Source organism: Emydura macquarii, unplaced genomic scaffold (genome assembly GCF_026122565.2).
Source record: "Emydura macquarii macquarii isolate MOO-44397 ecotype Brisbane River unplaced genomic scaffold, CSIRO-AGI_Emac_v2 contig_1170, whole genome shotgun sequence".
Taxonomy (NCBI): Eukaryota; Metazoa; Chordata; order Testudines; family Chelidae; genus Emydura; species Emydura macquarii.
Window position 1 is genome coordinate 84,250 of NW_027131307.1, and position 20,571 is coordinate 104,820.

The window sequence follows — 20,571 nt, forward strand, 5'->3', positions numbered from 1 at the left end:
TAGCTTGGATGCACAGGAACTGGCACTACTGACCATGGCCAATCTGTCCATATGTTTTTTCTTCCTTGGTGCCACAACAGCTTGAACCAAAGGCACTGATAACCCCAGTTCAGACACACCAAGGAAGTTCATCTTCCTATATTCGGAAGTGGATGTCGAAACCAACCCTGGTTTTGAAGCTGCTGAAATTCCTATAGGACTGGACAGTTAGAAGACACAAAGTATGGCATCAGTGAGAGTGGCTGAACTGCCTCTCAAACCCTTCCCCAGAACCAGGTCAGCTAGACACAACTGCATGGCATGCAGAGCAAAATAGTTATATTGATATAAGTCTGTAGCGTAGATCTGGTCTGGGAAAGGTACTCCCAGCATTACAGCAAAATGAAAGGTGGAACAGATTGTTCAGCATAAGTAGTAAGCATATATTCTAAGGGACCATTCAAGAGGCGCCTGTTAACATCCCTGCAATCATAGGACAAAAAGAAAGGGTTAGTGGGTTATGGATTGTTGTAATAAGCCATAAATCCAGTATCTTTATTCAGTCCATGATTTTTAGTGTCTAGCAGAGTTATGAATTTAAGCTCCGAGGCTTGTCTTTCAATGTGTTGTGCAGATTTTGAGGATGAGGACTGATAGGTCAGACAGAGTGATCACTTTGTGAAAAGTGTTCACCCACAGGTGATAGGGTGTTTTTGTCTCATTATTTTCACGCAGCTACAGTGAAAGAAGAACTTTCACACTGAGTGATATAGTCTGGTTAAGGAGTTATATACGAAGTATACATTTTACCCATTAAATCTGAAAAACCATAATTTCGTCATTCACATGTCTTGACATATTTACTTGCTAATTACCAAATACATCTATGTTTGAAGTTAAGTGCTCTCTCACACAGCTTATTTTCAATGCCTATTAGATCTTGAAATAACTGACAGTTTGTGACACCACAAATAATTTCTATGGAAAAGAATGGAGTTCCATGATCAAATTATTAGGATTTCTAAGAAGAATGCAGCAAAGGAAACTGGCTTGTGAGGAAGAGCTCTTATTTAAGAACTAATATTTGAAAAAACTAAGAAACACTGAAAAATACTGTTCAACATTCTCATCAACATTATCCAACACAAAAGTATCTTGTTGGGGACAATTAAGGTAGGCCAAAGTATTATGTGCCAACATTTATAACAATTCCTTATATTGCATTAAAGTTCCCCATCATAATCCCATGTTAGACCAGCTAAGAAGCCATACCATTTTCAGTTCTTTCCCTTTCTTGAGGTTTCTGGTGTGATCTGTCTATATGATTCTCTTTGCTTTGTTCTCTAAGGGAAGGTCGGTGAGCATTTAATGTATTTATTGAGGAAGGAGCTGAAGTTCTTCTCTTTTCTATTTTTTCATCTCTATGTGGCGTACTCCTTAGGGCTATGTGAAGAGGAGCATCTATAAACAAAATAAAAGTGAGTTGCATGTTTTAATATTTTTGTTTCAAAAGTCTCCCAGCAATAATTCTTGCTGTCTGAATGTATTGCCTCCACAGAGCTACAGTGTAGGTTTTATATGCCTAGCATTGAGATCATTTAGTAGTTTATAAACAGCAGTTGTTGGAGGCTGTGCATAACATTCAATCACAGCTTTCCATATACAGAGGGTATAAATCAGGGGTTCTCAAACTTTTTTTGCTGGGACCCCCTTTGACAATATTTCAGGCTGTGATGACCCCTCCCCCCAAAAGTGCCATGCCATGCCACCTTTACCGGCATGCCTGGGGGGCTGATAGCTCGTGACCCAGTTTGAGAACCCTTGGTATAAATACATTCCCCACTCATCATTCATCAGAAACTCTCTACCTCCTGAAGTACCTGGATTTTGAAGCAGAAAGGAAGAGGGAGGGTGAATATGGCTCTGTAGAGCCAACAGATTCACACAAGAATTCTTATTGATAAATAGTCCTTTTTTTCTCCTGTATAACATTTCTTCCACAGAGTGCCACTGTAGCAAACTAACAGTGACCAGGCTGAAGGGTTCTGTTTATTTAATAGTATCTGAAGCACTGCTCTCCAAAAACCACCCTCTGCCCTCAATAATGCATCAAAGAGAAAACTGATTCATAAAAATGTGAACCAAGTTGCATGTAGTAACGCTACAGATATAAAAGAAGGATGCATCTCAGAAAGAGTATGGTAGAACTGGAAAAAGTTCACAGATGAACAACAAAGATTATGAAAGGAATGGACCGGCTTCCATATATATGAGGAGAGACTAAAAAGATTAGGGTTGCTCAGCTCAGAAAAGAGACGACTGATGGGAGATATGGTAGAGGGCTATAAACCATGAACTGTGTGGAAAAAGTGAATAGAGAAGAAGAGGTTACTCACCTTGTACAATAACTGGAGTTCTTCAAGATGGCTATGTCCACAGGTGCTCCGCTTCAGGTTGCTCACACCCTTTGGTCTATGCATGCACCCTACACTGCCTCATGGCCCGCTCCAAGGCTATAAAGGATTGCATGGGCAAACTGCCCTCAATTCCTTCTCTGCTGCAAAGTCCGCAGCGGAAACCCTGAAGCAGAGAGGAGGGAGGGCAGGTAGTGGAGTACCATAAGCATGCACATTTTAAAGAACTCCAGTTACTGCACAAGGTGAGTAACCTCTTTTTCTCAGAGTAGAGTGCCTATGGGTGCTCCACTTCAGGTGACTACAGAGCAGTACACCCTCTGCTGGAGCCCCGTGGGGCCCTTTGGGACCAAGTCCAAGACTGAAGACAATACTGCGTTTCCAATGGCAGCATCTGATCTAGAAATCTGGATCACAGCATAATGCTTAGAAAACATATGGAAGTCCAAGTGGCAGCCTTACAAATGTCCAGAACAGGAACATTCTTGCGTAATGCCACAGATATACAAAGAGTTGTTGTGGAATGGGACAACATGATAGAATGAAGCTCTGTCTGTTGATTCATAGCACAATATAACACTATCAGAAAACCACCTAGAGAGTCTCTGGGTGGAAATTGCAGAACCATTAGCCCTATCTGCAGTAGTTATGAACTGTCTGCAGTCCTGTCCAAATAAAAGGCTAATGTCCTTCTAACATCCAAAATGTGTAAAACATTCTATTCTCTGGTTGATGTGGCATTGGGGAAAAAAACTGGACAATGAATAACCTGGCTGATGGGAAATTCAGTTGACACCTTGGGCAAAAATTTATGGTGTGGGCATAAAAAAACATTGTGCTTGAAAAGTACTGTAAATAGAAGGTTTGCCTTTATAGCCCCTATTTCCCTAATCCTTTGAGCAGAGGTGAGAACCACCAAAAAGGCTGTCTTCCAAAATAAATGAATGAGGAAAGAGGTGGCCATTGGCACAAAAGGAGAAGAAGGGCCCCATAAGGCAACTAAGTACTAAATTCAAATCCCAGATAGAAGTGGGTTCCTTAACTTGGGGTAAAGGGTTCTCCATTCCTCTGAGAAACCTTACAGGATGAGCATAGACTGAGAATCCCTTAACTGGAAAACAAAAGGCTTTTATAACCATCAGGTGAATACTGACTGAACTCAGACAGTCCTGTCTTTTTTAGCTCTAGGAGGTAATCAAGGATGACAGTGAGGGAAGAGTGAAGGGGTGGAACACTTCTCTGGACACACCAAAGCCTGAAGCTTTTCCACTTGTGGAGGTAAGTGTCCCATGAAATAGTTCTGGCTGTTCAATAAGATCTGTTATACCTCCACTGAACAATTAAACTTTAATCTTGTGAACCATCGAGGAGCCAAGCTTTCAAATGAAGAATCTTCAGATTGGGGTGAAGAATTTGACCAGCATCTTGGTAAAGAAGATAAGGAAAGGTGCATCAGGTAAGGGTACCATATTTGTCTGGACCAAACTGGGACTATTAATATGATCCTGGCTCTGTCATGCTTGATCTTGTTTATCAGATTCATAATCAGAAGTTTTGGGGGAAACATATAGAAGGCCTTTTGTCCATGGAATAAGGAGTGCATCTCCCTAAGAGAGGAACCAATCCCCCCCTTATGCAAAAATGTTTGAATTCCCTGTTGGTCACAGTGGCAAAGAGGTCTAATTTTTGGAATTTCCTAAGTCAGAAAGATTTGAGTGAGAATCCAACAACCATTTGTAGTCCTGGAAGAAGTGCCTGCTGAGGTCATCTGCTAACCTGTTTTGTATCCCTGGAAGGTAAGCTGCCAAAATCAGGATGCAACAGGCACCAGTTCCTGAGCTTTAGGTTGGACCAAGGATGCACCAGTTCCTGAGCTTTTCCACTTCAGCACAAAGGAAATGGGATCTGGCTCCTCCTTGTCAGTTGATATACAACATTCAAGCTTTGCTTGTCTAATCAGAAACAGTTCCATAAAGATCCTGACAAAGACAAAGTAAATAAGGCATTTCTGACATCCCTCATGTTACCCTGGAATTTAGGAGTGTGATAACCCAGAATTTGATCAAGCTACTCAGAGTCATATTGTGTGCACTCCGCCACCATTAATTAAAATAGAACACCACACAGTTAAGGGTTAACTTGGACAAGAAGGGTTTTTGGAGGCAAGGTCAAACATTAGCTGCAGGCTTGCGGTTTCTGCTAATCAGAATGCGAGGAGGGGAGAAAAGAGTCAACAAATTATGAGACTGCAAGAAAATAAGTGGATGGAGACCTTGAGTTTGGGCCTTTGACACAGAAGCTTATTATGGCTAAAGATTGTTAGGGATGTTTTATTGATCAATAGTTTATTTCAGTTAGGAGAAGTGATGAACCAGTAGGGGTAACTATGTGTTTTGTAAAAGCTAGTTATAAAAAGACTAGATAATAGAGTGTACTTTGGAGCAGTTCTCTAGAGCTATCCTGAGAGACCCTGACATCCTATTCTCCAGCAGGGAAGTGACTGGCCATCATTGACTTGCTGTTAGTTACTCAATACCATCTCAGATTTTAGGTAATTTATTTAGGATGTGCTTATAGCTAATAAATAGTAGTTTTACATAAGAGCACACTTATTTGTATCAATCTTTCATCAGCCGGAAGCGCTGTGTTCCCACTGATTTATTTCTGACACCACCCAGAGTGAAATAGTTAAGTTACCACTGCTTTGGGTTCTGAAAACCCTGGGTAACACTGAGCTCAAGGAGGTTGGTGTTCAGCAGTGTTTCTTTGGCAGACCATTTGTCCTGAGAGGTGTGTGTCCCCAAGTGTACCTCCCAGCCCATCAGGCGTTATGGTGATAGAGGGAAGAGGGTGAACAAACAGAATCCAGGCACAGATATTGTCTGGGTCCTTCCACCAAGAAAGTCTTGTACCTGATAATGGACCAGCACCAATTTGTTCAGGCTGTGTTTGTCTGGAGTATAAACAGTCCTGTGTCGCTCTTGAAACATTGATGGCTTAGCCTGGCATATAATGTCACAAGGAGTAGGCTACTACATGTCCAAGTAATTGAAGACAACTTCTTATTGACATCTGTGGGCTGATTGGAATCTTTGAGACAAGATCTGCTAACGCCGAGAAGCTGCTGGAGGGAAGATAAGCCCTGGCTGATATAACATCTAAGGATGCTCCTATGAACTACATTCTTTGTACTAGGCTCAAAGAGGATTTCTTGATGTTGAGCTGCAAACTTAGCTCAAGGACCAAAGATCTCATCATCTTTATGGTGGCAAAAACCTCATTGTAAGACTGCCCTAGAGAAACCAATCATCAATGTTGGAAAAACTGTTTCTCCCAGACATCAAAAAAAAAGGTGAAACAGGCATCAGCACTTTTGAAAACATCACTGGGACACACAAAAGGCCAAATGGGAGCAGCACTCAATACTGACTTTCTGAAAAAGACTAGGAACAATCTGTGAGATGGGTGAACTGCCATACAAAAATAAGCACCGTAAAGGTCTAGGGCTGGAAAATCAATCCACCCCCGTTCTAATGACAGAATTAAAGTTCTGAGAGATACCACCCTGAATTTTTGTGATTTCACAGTTTTTTAGAAGTCTTAGATCTACAAGTGGTCTCCACTCTCAGTTGTTCACTCCCTTCATTCACCTATTCACAGAAGGGAGTCTGCTTCTTGCTTTAAGAGGTATTTGTGAGAGGAGTCCCCGAAGAGGGACAGGGAAGCGAGTGGGTAATAAGGGAGGGAGGTAAAATGGATAGTGTACCCCAATCTTATAACCTCTAGCACTCAATTGTCTGATATGATTCTCTCCCATATAGACAGAAAGTGGGGGAGACATTCTCCAACAGGTGGGTAGAATGGTGTAGAGACAGCTTGGTTTTGGGGGTTGTTCCAGGCCCTCGACCAGCCCCTCAAAACTGATGCTTAGACGATAAGGCATCAGTAGTGGATGCATAGAAAGCAGGTAGTCTTTTCCTCTGGAACCATGACTTCTTTCTGGGTCGTTTATAAGGTCTCTGGAATCCCAGGAATGAAGCACGGTGGGATCTTTCAGTCATTTGGAATCTACTAAACTTTTGTTTGTTTGTAAGTGTGTAAATCCCAAAGGATCTTGACGTTGCTCTGGAATCCTTAAGGTTATGCAAGGATTCATCAGTGAATTCAGCAAATAGCTTGAGGCCATCAATGGAAAGGTTCTCAATCATGTTTTGGACCTTCTCTGGGAATTCAGACAGCTGGAGGCAGGACCACCCCCCCTCCACATGACCACTACTGTACAGATGGATCAAGCTGCAGTGGGGGCTGCATCCAAGGAGGCCTGTAGCAATGTTCTATCTAACAGATGACCCTCATTAATAACATCCTGAAACAGGTCACACCGATCAGCTGGCAGATACTCAAAGGTGGTGAATTTGGCATAATTTGAGTAATTGTACTTCAACATGACAGCTTGATAGTTTGCAATCCTAAATTGAAGTTTTTCTGACAAAAAGATCAAGGCGTTTTGGTCCTTACCGTAAGGCATGGCCTTCATGTGGTGTTGTGTGCCATGCTTGCCCACCGTTTTCACAACCAGGGAGTTTGAGGCTAGATGGGTTTGCAAAAATTCAGAGTCTTCAGCTGGGACACAATATTTCTTGTCAGCCTGTTTACATGCTGGTGCTGTTATCACAGAGGTCTTCCAGTTGGATTTGGAAGGATCCAGCAGGTCGACTTGGATAGAGGAAGTCCGCTGAAAGTTATTCAAGAACTTATGCTGAATCTCCCTGAGCTCTTCCAAGGGGATCTGTAAGGAATCTGCAATATGTTTAAATAACTCGTGGAAGTGTCTGAAGTCCTCATCCATAGTTGGTTGGGGAAGCATTACCACATCATCTGGGGAAGATGAAGAAATATTTGTTTGCCTAGTAGCCTCTGCCCTGGCCTCCTACTACTCAAATGTTTTCTTGTGCCTGATGTAAAGGAGGGGGATAGTTGAAGTGGGGGGGGAAAAGACACTCCCTTACTTCAGCAATTCCCCACAAGACTAGGGGTATGGGAAAACTGCTGTCAGTGTGCAGGTCAAGATCCCAGTATGGCCACTTGTGATTGGAGTGCCCAAAAGCATCAGGGTGGCATCTACTGGAGTTTGAACCAAGTAGGGGGAACACAGGTCCATCTTTGATACAACTCTCCCCCCTTTTTTCAAAATCATCAGGCGGGAAATCCCTTGTCTGAAGAGTAGGGAAATCTTGGATTAAGGAGAATTCTTCTTCATCAAGAGGGGCAGCTCCAGCACACTCTGAAAGTGTTTGAGAGTTAAGCGGTAGTAGAGAAATGCCCCACCTCGGAAACTGTGCCTGTCTCGGTACTGATAACATTTCAGTAAATCACTAATAAGGCTGACTCTGGTTCCTCCAAAACAAATAAGTCTTTAAGGAATCTGAACTCCTGCAGTACAGGATGAGTTTGAAGAATGAGGCCCCATTCAGTTGTCAGTCCGAAGGGCATATGCTGTTCCAGCAAGTCCCTTCTGGCCAAAGTAGCTGCTACTGATGAGAGTGCCTTGTGAGGGAACAAGACCATATATGAATTGTGGTGTCTTCCCTGTACGAGGCCATCTTAGTGGTCAACTTTGATGCAGAGGTTACCTAAGGAGTTGTGGGTATCCTCCTTTTAGAGACAGAATGCTTTGTTGATGCAGTACAGAAAACTCTTGGTACTGAGGTATGCTTATAGCCCTTTTTCTTAGATGAGGCTGGAACCACTGACACAGGACCAGTACCGAGAGTGTCTGAAGCCTCAGACGTACCAGAGTGGGATGAGATGTCTCCACAGCGGTCTTGCTTTGCAGGGATCGAGGCCTTTTTGAGGTAGACTTCTTCTGTGGAGAATTGCTCCTCTTTCTAAGCATCTTCTCCATGGATTTACCTCAGGTAGACCCAGGTGAATGTGCCAAAGTTGACAGGGACATGTCTTCATTCAGAGACCTATATGGGACGGTGGGGGGTAAAAGGGAGGGGAGTAGCTCTTGGCCAGGATCTGAGGCTGGCTGGAGGGAATGCGCCATCATTAAGAGTCACCGTTTTAAAACCCAATTTTTCCTTGCCCTGCCTTTAAAAGCAGAGCAAATGGACATATGGGATAAGACTCTCCCAAGCTGCAGATACAACAAGACTGCCCATCACTGACCAGGACAGCCTCCCAACAAGAGAGACACTGCTTGAAGTCAAGAGAGCCTGGCATATTCCAGACAACAGTATCTCGAAGGGGAAGGTTCCCCACCCTTAAAGGGGAAAGGGATTGAGAGAAGTTCCCCCTAAACACCTAAATAAAACACAGCAAATAAAAGAAAGAAAGAATAAATTAAAGAAAGGTAACTAGACTAAGTTGTCAACTTCAAATAGTGAGGCACAGTAACGCTTGTCTCAAGCTAAGGTGGTTGAGGAGAACTGTTGGCAGTTCACCCATGTAGCTTTATATAGCCACAGAGCAGGGCATGAGGAAGCATGGGGCACATGCAGAAGTCGAACAGGCACTACTACCAAAAATCTCAGATTAAAGGCACAAGAGATGTGAATACACCTAAAGTGGAGAAACCATTGGGACATCACTCGAGAAGAAGTGCTATTTACCCTTTTCCAGAATACAAAACAGGGGTCTCCTGATGAAATTAATAGGCAGCAGGTTTAATAAAAACAAGTATTTTTTTCATACCACACACAATTAACCTGTGGAACTCATTGCCAGGAGATGTGATGGCCAGAAGTATTGTATTCAAAAGAGAATTAAATAAATTCATGGAGATAAGTCCACCCATGACCATTAGCTAAGATGGTCAAGGATGCAACCCCATGCTTGGGGCGACCCTAAACCTCTCATTGCCAGAAGTCAGGAAGAGAAAACCAGAATTGTCCTACTCTTTTCACTCTCCCAGAAGTTCTGGTACTGGCCACTGTCGGAAACAGGATAGTGGGCTAGATAGACAGGTCTAACCAAGTATGGCAGTTATGTTCTTATTGCAGATACATGCCACTGAAGCTGCTGTGTGCCCAGGTGAGTTAGAGTTGAAATATTCATGTATAGGAACACTCTCTAATTCATAACATGACCTCATGCGTAGTCTTATCTATCAGACAGCCATTAGCTGTCTAGCTGTTTTTTGTTTTAATTATAAATGCCACAAATAGCCTGCTTAATTTTCTGAACAGCTTAGTTATGTTTAAATAACAGATAGCCAGCTCTTCCCCCAGGATTATTTTGGGAAACAGACCAGCAGAGATACTAACAGACTGAGATGAAAGTCCTGTCCTATCTGGTCAGAAATCTGGAGTGAAACCTGGGTATCGCCTTGTGATTTTGGAACATGGTGTCAAATTGGCTGACTATCAGCACCTGCAACTCCAAGACCCTCCTGGCCAAGTTGGCAGCTAAGAATAAACTTTCACAGAAATTTAAAATCCCACAACAAAAAGGGCTCACCTATATGCTCAGTTAATATCAAATTCAACTCTCAAGGATCATTATGCCACTGAACAGGAGGGTATAAGTTTAAAGTCTTTTAAAACTGATACACCAGGAATGAACAAACTCCATGACCCTTTTCAGATGGGCACACAGGAAGAAACAGCAGCCACAGGGAGAGCTCCAATGGTTGTTACTTGAAATCGGCCTTAACAGAGGGTTCTCCAAAGAAGAAGGTCCCCCATAAAAATAGTAATAGATATTATGGCTATATTTTCTTTAATCTCACATACGGTTGATAGAATGGAGAATTAGAAAGAATCTGGCTTACACTTCAATCTGAAGCTAGTGCCAGAGCACCAATGCAGATGCACCAACACAGGTATCATGCACTGGTGAAGAGAGTAAACTCCCTGAACACAACCACCTCACAAAAACTGCCTCTGCGTTGCTCCCTAATATGCAGAGACTGGAGTTCACCTAAATGGTTTCTTTGTGGTTCGCTTCCCCCAGTATAGCAACATTATAGCAGTTTTGCATTTCTTTAAACAACTTTTGTGCCCAAAAAAGATGTAAGATAATTGAATATGGGTTTAAAAGCCTCTGAATGAAAAATGGTCTGTTTTGCCAGCTTATTAATTCAATAATTCTAAAGCACTGCCAGGAGCCCTTATAAGTCTAATGAGTTCCTGCACTGTAATACAGGACCCTCAATCTATAATCAGTAAAAATACAATTGGCCCAAATGAGTTCTTCCAAAACTACATACCACTCAACATGAAAAAATCTTTAATATCAATATTCACTTCATGTTTAAGATAAACATTAACATATAAATTAAATCACTCCCATTTTAACTTCAGATATTTAATGTCTTCACTAGTCTGACCTACCCAAATTCATTATATACAAAAAGAAAATCAGGTACAAAAGTTTCTGTTTTACAATTTCATGTCACCACTAGTCTGTCACACAGGAAATAAGAGGAAGTTACTCACTTTGTGCAGTAACAATGGTTCTTCAAGATGTGTCCCCCTATGGGTGCTCCACTTGAATGTGTGCTTGCATCTCTGTGCTGCTGAAACTTTGATAGCAGTGTCCGTTCGGCCTACACATGCACTATGCTATCCCCCCTCGTGCTCTGCTGAGATGCTAACCAGCATGTGTGGGTAAACCCCTCAGTTCCTTTTCTACCACACACTCTTGGACAAGAACTCTGAAGTAGATGACGGGAGAGGGGTCGTGGAACACCCACAGGGACGCATCTCGAAGAATCATCGTTACTGCATAAGGTGAGTAATTTCCTCTTCTTCTACTTCAGTGTCCCTATGGGTGCTCCACTGGAGGTGAACTGCTGAGCAGTATCCCTAATGGGAGGCTGGGGCTTCAGGGTAGAGTCTATGATGGATGACAATACAATGGAGTTGAAGATGGTCTAGGAAGCAGAATCCCTGGTAATTGCATAGCGCTGTGTGATGGTATACAGACACACCCAGGTTTCTGCCTGCAGATTTCTGAGATCGGGACATTCCTGAGAAAGGCGACAGAGGAGGAAACCAACTTCATGGAGTATGTGCAGATTCTGGATAGAGGTATTACGTTACGAACCTGATAGTTTTTTATACAGTTCAAGACCCATTTGGAGAGTATCTGAGATAGTACCATTGCACCTTTAGTCCTTTCCGCAATGGAGAAGAAAAGCTTAGATTTCCTAAACACCTTTGTTGTCTCAAAGTAAAAGACCAGAGCTCTTCCTTAAGTCTAATGTGTGCAGTATAGCCTCCCTGTTATCACCGTGAGGCTTAGGATAAAAGGTTGGGAGGTGAATCAGTTGGTTTATGTGAAAAGATAAGGTCACCTTTGGCATGAACTTCGGATGCAGTCTGAGAATAACCATGTCCCCAAAAAATATTGTATATGGAGGTGTGCCATCAGTGCCACTATTTCCCCTATTCTTCTCACCGAGATGATCAACACCAGGAAGGCTGTCTTCATAGACAGGTATGTGAGTGAACAAGTAGCCATAAATTTGAAGGGTGGCCTAGGTCAGGCTCCTTAGTACTAAGTTTAGGTTCTTCCTATGTGTTGGAACAATGAAGGAGCCAGGCTTGAGTCAGAGTAGCCACAAGTTGGGATGGAGAACGTGTTCTTCGTTCTACGAGAGGAAGTATGGAATGGGTTGAAGAGAGATTGGCGGGCACGTCGCCAGTTGAGACCGGTAAGGGTACCATGTCTGTCTCGGCCAGGAGGGAGCAATCAGTATGACATTTGCTCTCTCTCATTTTTAACAGGACTTTCAATAGAAGAGGGAACGTGGGAAGGCACAGAGAAAGTCCTTCTCCCATGGAAGAAGGACAACGTTCCCTAAGGTGTATTGATCTATTCCTGCTCTGGAGCAGTAGTGTGAACATTTCTTGTTCCGGTAAGTGACATCAGGGTTGCGCCAGTGGTGAGAAGTAACAATGAGGAGTTTGCAAGAAGGGGATCCCCCTACCGACATTGCTGGGTGTTTTCACCAGTCCAGGGAATGTCTCACTTTGGTGGGCAGTGATAGAGGTTTGTCTAATCTGTCTTTGTTTGGCCTGTAGACCGAGTTGAAACACATCTGGAGGCACTTCATGTGAAGTCTGGCATGAGATATCACAGACGTGCCTGCAACCACTGCCTCAAACTTCTGGGGCGTATGTCTAGCTGATCATGGAATCATCGAAGATTAGGGTTGGAAGGGATCTCATGAGATCATCTAGTCTAACCCTCTGCTCAAAGCAGGACCAACCCCAACTAAATCACCTCAGCCAGGGCTTTGTCAAGCTGCACCTTAAAAACCTCTAAAGATAGAGATTCCACTAACTCCCTACTTAACCCATTGCACTGCTTCACCACACTCCTAGTGAAAAACTTTTCCCTAATATCCACCCTAGACCGCCCCCACTGCAACTTGAGACCATTGCTCCTTGTTCTGTCACCTACTACCACTGAGAACAGCCAAGCTGCTCCATCCTCCCTGGAACCCTCTTTCAGGTAGTTAAAGACTGCTACCAAATCCCCCCTCATTCTTCACTTCTGCAGACTAAACAAGCCTAGTTCCTTCAGCCTCTCCTCGTAAGTCATGTGTAATCATTTTTGTTGCCTTCTGCTGGATTCTCTCCAACTTGTCTCACATCCTTTCTGTAGTGGGAGCCCAAAACTGGACACAAAACTCCAAATGTGGCCTCACCAGTGCTAAATAGAGGGGAATAATCACTTCCCTTGATCTGCTGGCAATGCTCCTACTAAAGCAGCCCAATATGCCATTAGCCTTTTTGGCAGTAAAGACATACTGTTGACTCATATTGAGCTTCTTGTCCATTGCAACCCCCACGTCCTTTTCTGCAGAACTGCTGTCCAGCCAGTCAGTCACCAGTCTGTAGCAGTGCATATATCGGATATCTGAGGGCTAGTTTGTACTGCATCTATGAGCTTGGCCAAAATGTGGAACCTGTAACGAGTTGAGATAGTTTTTTTTTATAAACTCTAGGCACTATACAGGTGTGAACGTCGATTTTTGATTTGTAGGCCCAGCACGTCTACAGCAGTTTGGGTGACCTGGTGGGCCTCATGCAATGAACGGGCTCTGAGGAGACAATTATCCAAGTACGGATAGATCATAACCCCTGAGATCATAGGTGACCCAACACTATGGAGAGGACCTTAGAGAATACTCTCAGAGCCAATGACAGGGCAAAGGGGAGCACTCTGTATTGGTAATGGTTCTGGCCCAGGGTAAATCTGAGGAGCCATCTGTGGGAAGGTAGGATTGACACATGAAAATAGGCATCCTGCATGTCGAGGGCCGAAAACCCATCTCCCTGTTCCAGCGCATGTGCGGGTCGAACAGACACTGCTACCAAAGTTCTCCAATTAGCAGCACAGGGACACAAGTGCATGTACAGTGGAGCACCCATAGGGACACTACTCAAATAAGAACAAGCAGATGAAAGTAAAGGAGAAAAACAAGGTTACTTGCCAGTAACTGTTGTTCTTCGAGATGTGTTGGTCATATCCAATCCAATATAGGTGTGTGCGCACCCCGTGCACAGATTCCCAGAACTTTTTTCCCTTAGCAAGCCCCGTAGGGTCGGCTCAGGCGCCCCCTGGAGTGCCGCGCTCATGCCGCAGTACATAGGGCGCTGCCGACCCCGCTGGCCCTCAGTCCCTTCTTTCTGCCGACTCCGACAGTGGGGACAGAGGGTGGGTGTGGAATGGATATGAGCAACACATTTCGAAGAACAAGTTACTGGCAAATAACCTTGTTTTCTCTCTTCGAGTGATTGCTCATATCCAATCCAATATAGGTGATTAAATAGCCGTATCTTGGAGGTGGGTAGGAGTCAGCGTTGAGCCACTGTTGCCAGCACAGCCCTGCCGAAGCCCATGTCCTCTCTCGCCTGCTGCACAATGGCGTAGTGGAACGTGAAGGTGTGGACCGACGACCAGGTCGCTGCTCTGCAAATGTCATGCAGGGGCACTCGTTCCAGGAAGGCCGTGGATGACGCCTGAGCTCTGGTTGAGTGCGCTGTCACAGGTCCTGGAAGCGGCACCTTCGCCTACTCGTAGCATGTTTTAATACAGGTGGAGATGCACTGGGTGGAGACAGGTGAGCCTTTCATCCAGTTCACCACTGCCACGAACAGCTGCGTTGACCTCCGGAATGGCCTGGTCCGCTCGATGTAGAAGGCCAAGGCTTGTCTGACGTCCAGCGAGTGCCATCTCTGCTCCTCCTCCGAACCGTATGGTTTAGGAAAGATGGGAGGAAGATATCCTGGTTATAGTGAAACTGACACACCACCTTAGGCAGGAACACCGGGTGGGGCCTCAGTCAGACCTTATCTTTATAGAAGACCGTGTAGGTGGGCTCCGAGGTCAATGCTCTTATCTCGGTAATGGCCACCAGGAAGGCTACCTTCCAAGAGAGGACGAGCAGAGGGCATGTAGGCATGGGCTCGAACGAGGGTCCTGTCAACATGGTGAGGACCAGGTTCAAATCCCAGGGAGGCACCGGGTCACGGACCTGCGGGTATAGCCTCTCCACCCCTTTGAGGAACCTGACTGACATGGGGTGGGAGAACAGGGATCATCCTTCCATTGGCTGGTGGAAGGCCGAGATACCCACCAGGTGCACCTTCAGGGAAGCCAGTGCTAAACCCTGGAGCTTCAGGTGGAGCAGGTACTCCAAAATTGCCTGTATGGGCGAACCGCTCGGTGGGGTACCCGGGACTCCGCCCAACAGGTAAAACGCTTCCACTTGGCCCGGTACACCATCTGAGTGGAAGGTTTTCTGCTGCCCAGGAAAACCTGCTGGACCTGTATGGAGCAGGCTCTCTCTCCCTCTATCAGCCACGGAGTCTCCATGCCGTCAGATGGAGGGAGTCCAGGTCCAGGTGCAGCAGGTGACCCTGGTCCTGGAAGAGCAGGTCGTAGCGCCTCGGGAGCAGCATCAGTGGATCGATGGACAGGTCGATCAGCATGTTGTACCAGTGCTGCCGCGGCCAAGCTGGCACAATCAGTATTATGTCCGCTCTGTCCCTCTTGATTTTCAAGAGGACTTGGGTAGGAGTGGGATGGGGGGAAACGCGTACGTGAGAGTCCCCGGCCAGTCTAGAAGGAACGCGTTGGAGAGGGAGCCCGGCTCGCGACCTCGGAGCGAGCAGAACCTTGGGCACTTCCTGTTCCAGGACGACGCAAACAGGTCCAGTTGGGAAACCCCCCACTTCCAGAAAATTGAAGTCACCACCTCCGGGTGCAGTGACCAGTCGTGGCAGGGTAAGAACGACCTGCTGAGGCGGTCCACCTTGTCATTCCTGACCCCGGGGAGGTGAGAGGCAGAGATGTGGAAGTCGTCCCTCACAGCAAAATCCCAGTCGAGTAGCCTCCTGGCAAAGAGCCGAGGAGCACACGCCCCCCTGCCTGTTCATATAGAACATGGCCGCCGTATTGTCCTTGAGGACCTGAATCATCCTGCCCTTCATGAACCTGAGGAAGACCTTGCAGGTCAAGCGGACTGCCCTGAGCTCCCTGACATTGATATGGAGAGCTCTTTCATCCAGTGACCAGAGCCCCTGGGTGCTCAGGTCTTTGCTGATGTGGGCCCCCCATCCCACGTCTGAGGTGTCCGTTATCAGAGTCACTGAAGGAGCCAAGTCTCTGAAGGGGACACCCCTCAGAACCTTCCCTGGGTTCCTCCACCAGTCCAGGGAGGACAGTACCTGGGTGGGAACCGTGACCACCCTGTTTAGTGAATGTCTGGCTGGTACATACACCTAGGCCAACCACCCTTAGAGAGGCCTGAGCTTGAGGCGAGCCAGCCTCACCACATACATGCATGCCGCCATACGTCCCAACAGCTGAAGGCAGTGCCTGAATGTTGTCGGGACCTGTGTAAATCGGCAATTATGGCGGCCATGGTCTCGAATCAAGGCCGTGGGAGGAGGGCTCTGGCCTGGGTGGCATCCAGGGTGGCCCCTATGAACTCTATGCGCTGCATCGGGGTGAGCATGGACTTCTGCTCGTTGATGAGCAGCCCCAGTCTGGTGCATGTCGCGCAGGTGAGTGCTAGGCTGTTCCTCACGTGGACCCTGGACCTGCCCCGGATCAGCCAGTCGTTCAGGTATGGGAAGATCTGGACCCCCTTGTGGCAGAGATGGGCCGCCACCACCACCATACACTTTGTAAAGACCCTGGGGGCTGAAGAGAGGCCAAAGGGCAGGGCTGAGAACTGGTAGTGGCAGACAGCTACCACGAACCTGAGGAACCTTCTGTGACCGGGGAGGATAATAACATGAAAATATGCATCTTTGAGGTCGAGGGCAGCATACCAGTCCCCTGGATCTAGAGTGGAAATGATGGAGGCTAAGGAAACCATGTGGAACCTGATGCGTCTGATGAACCTGTTCAGACGGCGGAGGTCTAATATGGGCCTCAGGCCCCCCTTGGCCTTGGGGATGAGGAAGTATCGTGAGTACTTCCCCTTTCCCCTTCCCCTTTCCTGTGGAGGAATCTCTTCCACAGCTCCGAGCAGGAGGAGGGAGTTGACCTCCTGTACGAGGAGTTGATCGTGAGAGGGTTCCCTGAAGAGGGACGGGATGGGGGGGAATGCCGTGAGCTGGAGGGCATAGCCCCTGAGGACTACGCTGAGGACCCAGTGGTCCGTGGTGATGGTTTCCCACTCGGCATAGTATGGCCGGAGCCTGTGGGCAAAGGGCCGGGAGAGATCCAGGGGCAAGGAAGGAGTGCCACCCTCGTGCACACCATCAGAACCTTTTATTTCTGTTGTTGCCCTTGCTTGAGCCTTGTTGGGGCCCCGCCGAGGACCCCGGGCGGTCACGGCGATTGGGTGCTCAGTAGCGATCTTGACCCCTCCTGGGTTCAGCAGGTCTGGGGGCTGGCCTGGGTGGAGGCGGTGGCTGCCTCTGGGCCTGAGGCCGAGATAGGCGTCTCGCGGCCTGCGGGGTGTAAAGCCCTAGGGACCTTAGGGTGGCTCGCAAGTCTTTCAGGACATGGGGCTTCTCATCTGTTTTATCTCAGAAGAGTCCAGCCCCATCGAACGGGAGGTCCTGTATGGCTTGCTGGACCTCCTGGGACAAGCTGAGGACTGCAGTCAGGAGCAGCGGCGCATGACGATGGCCGAAGCCATCACGCTGCTGGTGGCATCCGCCGCATCACTGGCTGAGTGTAATGCCGCATTTTCCACTGCCGCTCCTTCCTGGCACAGTGGCAATGTCCGCAGCCTGGTCTGGTGGCAACACCGACTGGAACCTCTGCAGCGAGGACAACAGGTTGAGGTTATACCTCCCAAGGAGCGCCTGGTGGTTAGCGACGTGCAGCTGCAGTGCCGCCGTGGAGTACACCTTACGGCCAAAGAGGTCCAGCTTTTTACTGTTTTTATCTTTAGGGGTGTTGCCCTGGCCGACCTGCCGGTCACGCTGGTTGACAGCATCCACAACCAGTGTCCCCAGGGCAGGGTGAGTGTATAGGAAGTCAAATCCTTCTTTAGGGACATAGTACTTCCTTTTTGCAGCCTTGGAGGTGGGGGCCACAGAAGAGGGGGTCTGCCAGAGGGCCTTTGCAAGCTTCAGGACCCTCTCGTGCACCGGCAGGGCGACACGCGATGGCCCTGCCAAGCCAGATGACCCAAAGAGGAGGTCCTCCTCCTCTGACATTTATTTAAGGTCCATGTTCAGATTGCCCGCCACCCGCTTTAGCAGGTCCTGGTGGCCCGGAAGTCAAAGAGGGGGGCCTTAGGGTCCCTGGCCGCCGCCTCATCTGGGGAGGAGGAGGAGGACTGTCAGAGGGGCCCCGTGGAGGGACCCTCCTCAGGGTCTGAACCCTCATCAGAGGGGTGACCTTCATCCAGTTGACCCGGAGGCGGGGGTGCTGGCTAGGCCTCCAAAGAGTGAATGGACATGGTGCCCTGGCCCATCTGGGTACCCCATGGCCCCCAGTACGGCCACTGCCAGGGGCCTTGGGGCCACGCGAGTGCCTGCATCGGTGCCTGCAGCCTGTCTGGCTGGCGTGACTGGGATCCGGAGCCGCTAGACCGATGTTTGCGGCCCCGAGACGACGATGACGAGGAGCACCGGTGCCGACGTCTCCGGTGCCATTGGGGGGATGAGCTGCTGGAGGAGCTAGATATAGATCTCCTACTGCGCCTCGACCTCTTGTGGCGACGCTTCCCACCTCGGGACTGGGAGCGATGACGCCTATGTCTCCGTGAAGCCGAGAGAGAGCGTGACCGACTCCGCAGTGCCGGAGCAGGCAGTGCCGCCGAAGCACTTGATGCAGAGATGGGCACTGTCACCAGCGTCAGAGGCGGAGATCGCTCCAGGCTGTGGACCAGGGTTAGGGATCAGTGCTGAGGGAGGCTCCATACCGAGGTACTGGAGACGGAGCTACGACCCCTGCGCGAGGCGGAACTGAAACGGCGTGGCCTTGTGCATTTGTCTCTTGACCGCTCTCGGTGTCGAGGAGCTTGACGACTCAGAGTCGGAGCTAGGAGGGGAGCCCGCACTCTCGACCCTCTCAACCATCTGGGGGGAGACCTTGACTCCTGTCTCCTCCACCCACCAGGACAACCCAGCGCGGGTTTACCTCGAGACGCCGGTCCTGGAACCCTCGGCCAAGGGGAGGATGGAGACGTGGGCAGGCCCATGAGGGCACATGCCGCCGCAAAAGCCTCCGGCGTCGACGGTCCTTGCAGGAGCGCTCCCCCACCCCCAGGAGTCGGGGGAGGCTCCCTGCGAGGAGATGCCGGTGCTGGAGTAACCTCCACGGCTCGTGGCTGGGGCATCTCCTATTTAGCTCCCTGCTGTACCGGTCGCAGGGAGGAGTCCATGCGGGCGGCCTCGGGCCGCTTCTTTTTCTTCAGCACTGCAGACTTCGGTGCCGGTGCCGTCGGAGCGCTCCACACCGAGGAGACGCTCGGTGCCGCCGGCGATCGTGATGGCTCAGCGTCCGGGCGGAGCGTGGACTCCATCAGGATAGCCTTCAGCCGGGCGTCCGGTTCTTTTTGGGTGCACGGCTTGAAGGTTTTGCAGATTTTACATTTTTCTCTTCTGTGCTGCTCTCCGAGACATCGGAGGCAGCGATCGTGAGGATCACTCACAGGGAAGACTTTTGCACACACGGTGCAGGCTTTGAAGCCAGTGGAGCCAGGCATGGCTCTAATGTAGCCCCTAAGGGCAGCACTATCTACTCTCTAACTTATCAACAATCAACTAACAAAGAAACGCACTATAATGCTAAGGGAGGCTACTTGCGATATGCAAGAGGCAGACGTTCCAGCAACCATCACAGGCGGAAAGAAGGAACCGAGGGCCCACTGGGTTGGCAGCGCCCTATGTACCGCGGCATGAGCACAGCACTCCAGGGGGCGCCTGAGCCAACCCTACAGGGCTTGCTAAGGGAAAAAAGTTCCGGGAATCTGTGCACGGGGCGCACACACACCTATATTGGAATGGATATGAGCAATCACTCGAAGAGAGAATTAAAATTTTAGTGTTCTTATGCCCTTATATAGAATTTTACCCTATTCTAGGGCTTTCACATGGTATCATATCACCCACCATCCCATTTCTATTTCTATGCATCACTTGAGCAAGCCTTTCTCCTGTTGTGGGATTAGCATTCAATTTGTTACCGTAGATTCAGAGAGAACCCATGTTTTTAGCATGAACCTTTGGAGTGGTCTCATGAAATCTGCCCTAGACAAATATTTCTAAATATGATACAATTATGCCTTGCAACTAGACACACAGCTGGATGATGGATGACTTGTTATTGCACATTTGAGGTTTGTAACTGCAGTTTGGGAAAATAGGTCTTTAGTGGAAAGAAACCTGTTCTCAACTAAGTCAAATTCTATTTTCTAATCATATTATTTTCTGCATGGGTTTCAGGTGGATTTTAAATTTATCCCATAGCTCCAACTACAGGAAGCTTGGTGTTCGTACTCTCTGCATAACATTCTACCTCTTGTTAAAGAAGGGAGTTGCACATCACTTGTACTGTGCAAGATGCCTTCTGAAGCAGGGTACCAGAGGAGGAATGTGGGCGTGCTTGTGGCTCTCTTCTACTCCTCAGGGGTACCTGGTAGTGGCTGCCCCAGTTCCCCCAAACAGAAGGTCACCCTTGCAGGGATGGCAAATAAGTAGCATCACCCTTAGGGATTGCTAATGGCAGCCTTTAAGTAGTAGGG

At 47.8% G+C, this 20,571-nt stretch overlaps 1 protein-coding gene across 6 annotated transcripts in view; it reads right to left on the bottom strand.

The window, feature by feature from the left end:
* The window catches only part of PHF20 (PHD finger protein 20), a 184,254-nt gene that overhangs the window by 62,573 nt on the left and 101,110 nt on the right, over positions 1-20,571 (bottom strand). For all 6 annotated transcript variants that reach the window (XM_067546848.1, XM_067546847.1, XM_067546843.1 and 3 more), the window contains one exon: positions 1,252-1,440. In XM_067546848.1, the coding sequence (XP_067402949.1) occupies positions 1,252-1,440 (189 nt within the window). The remainder of the gene's footprint in view (positions 1-1,251; positions 1,441-20,571) is intronic.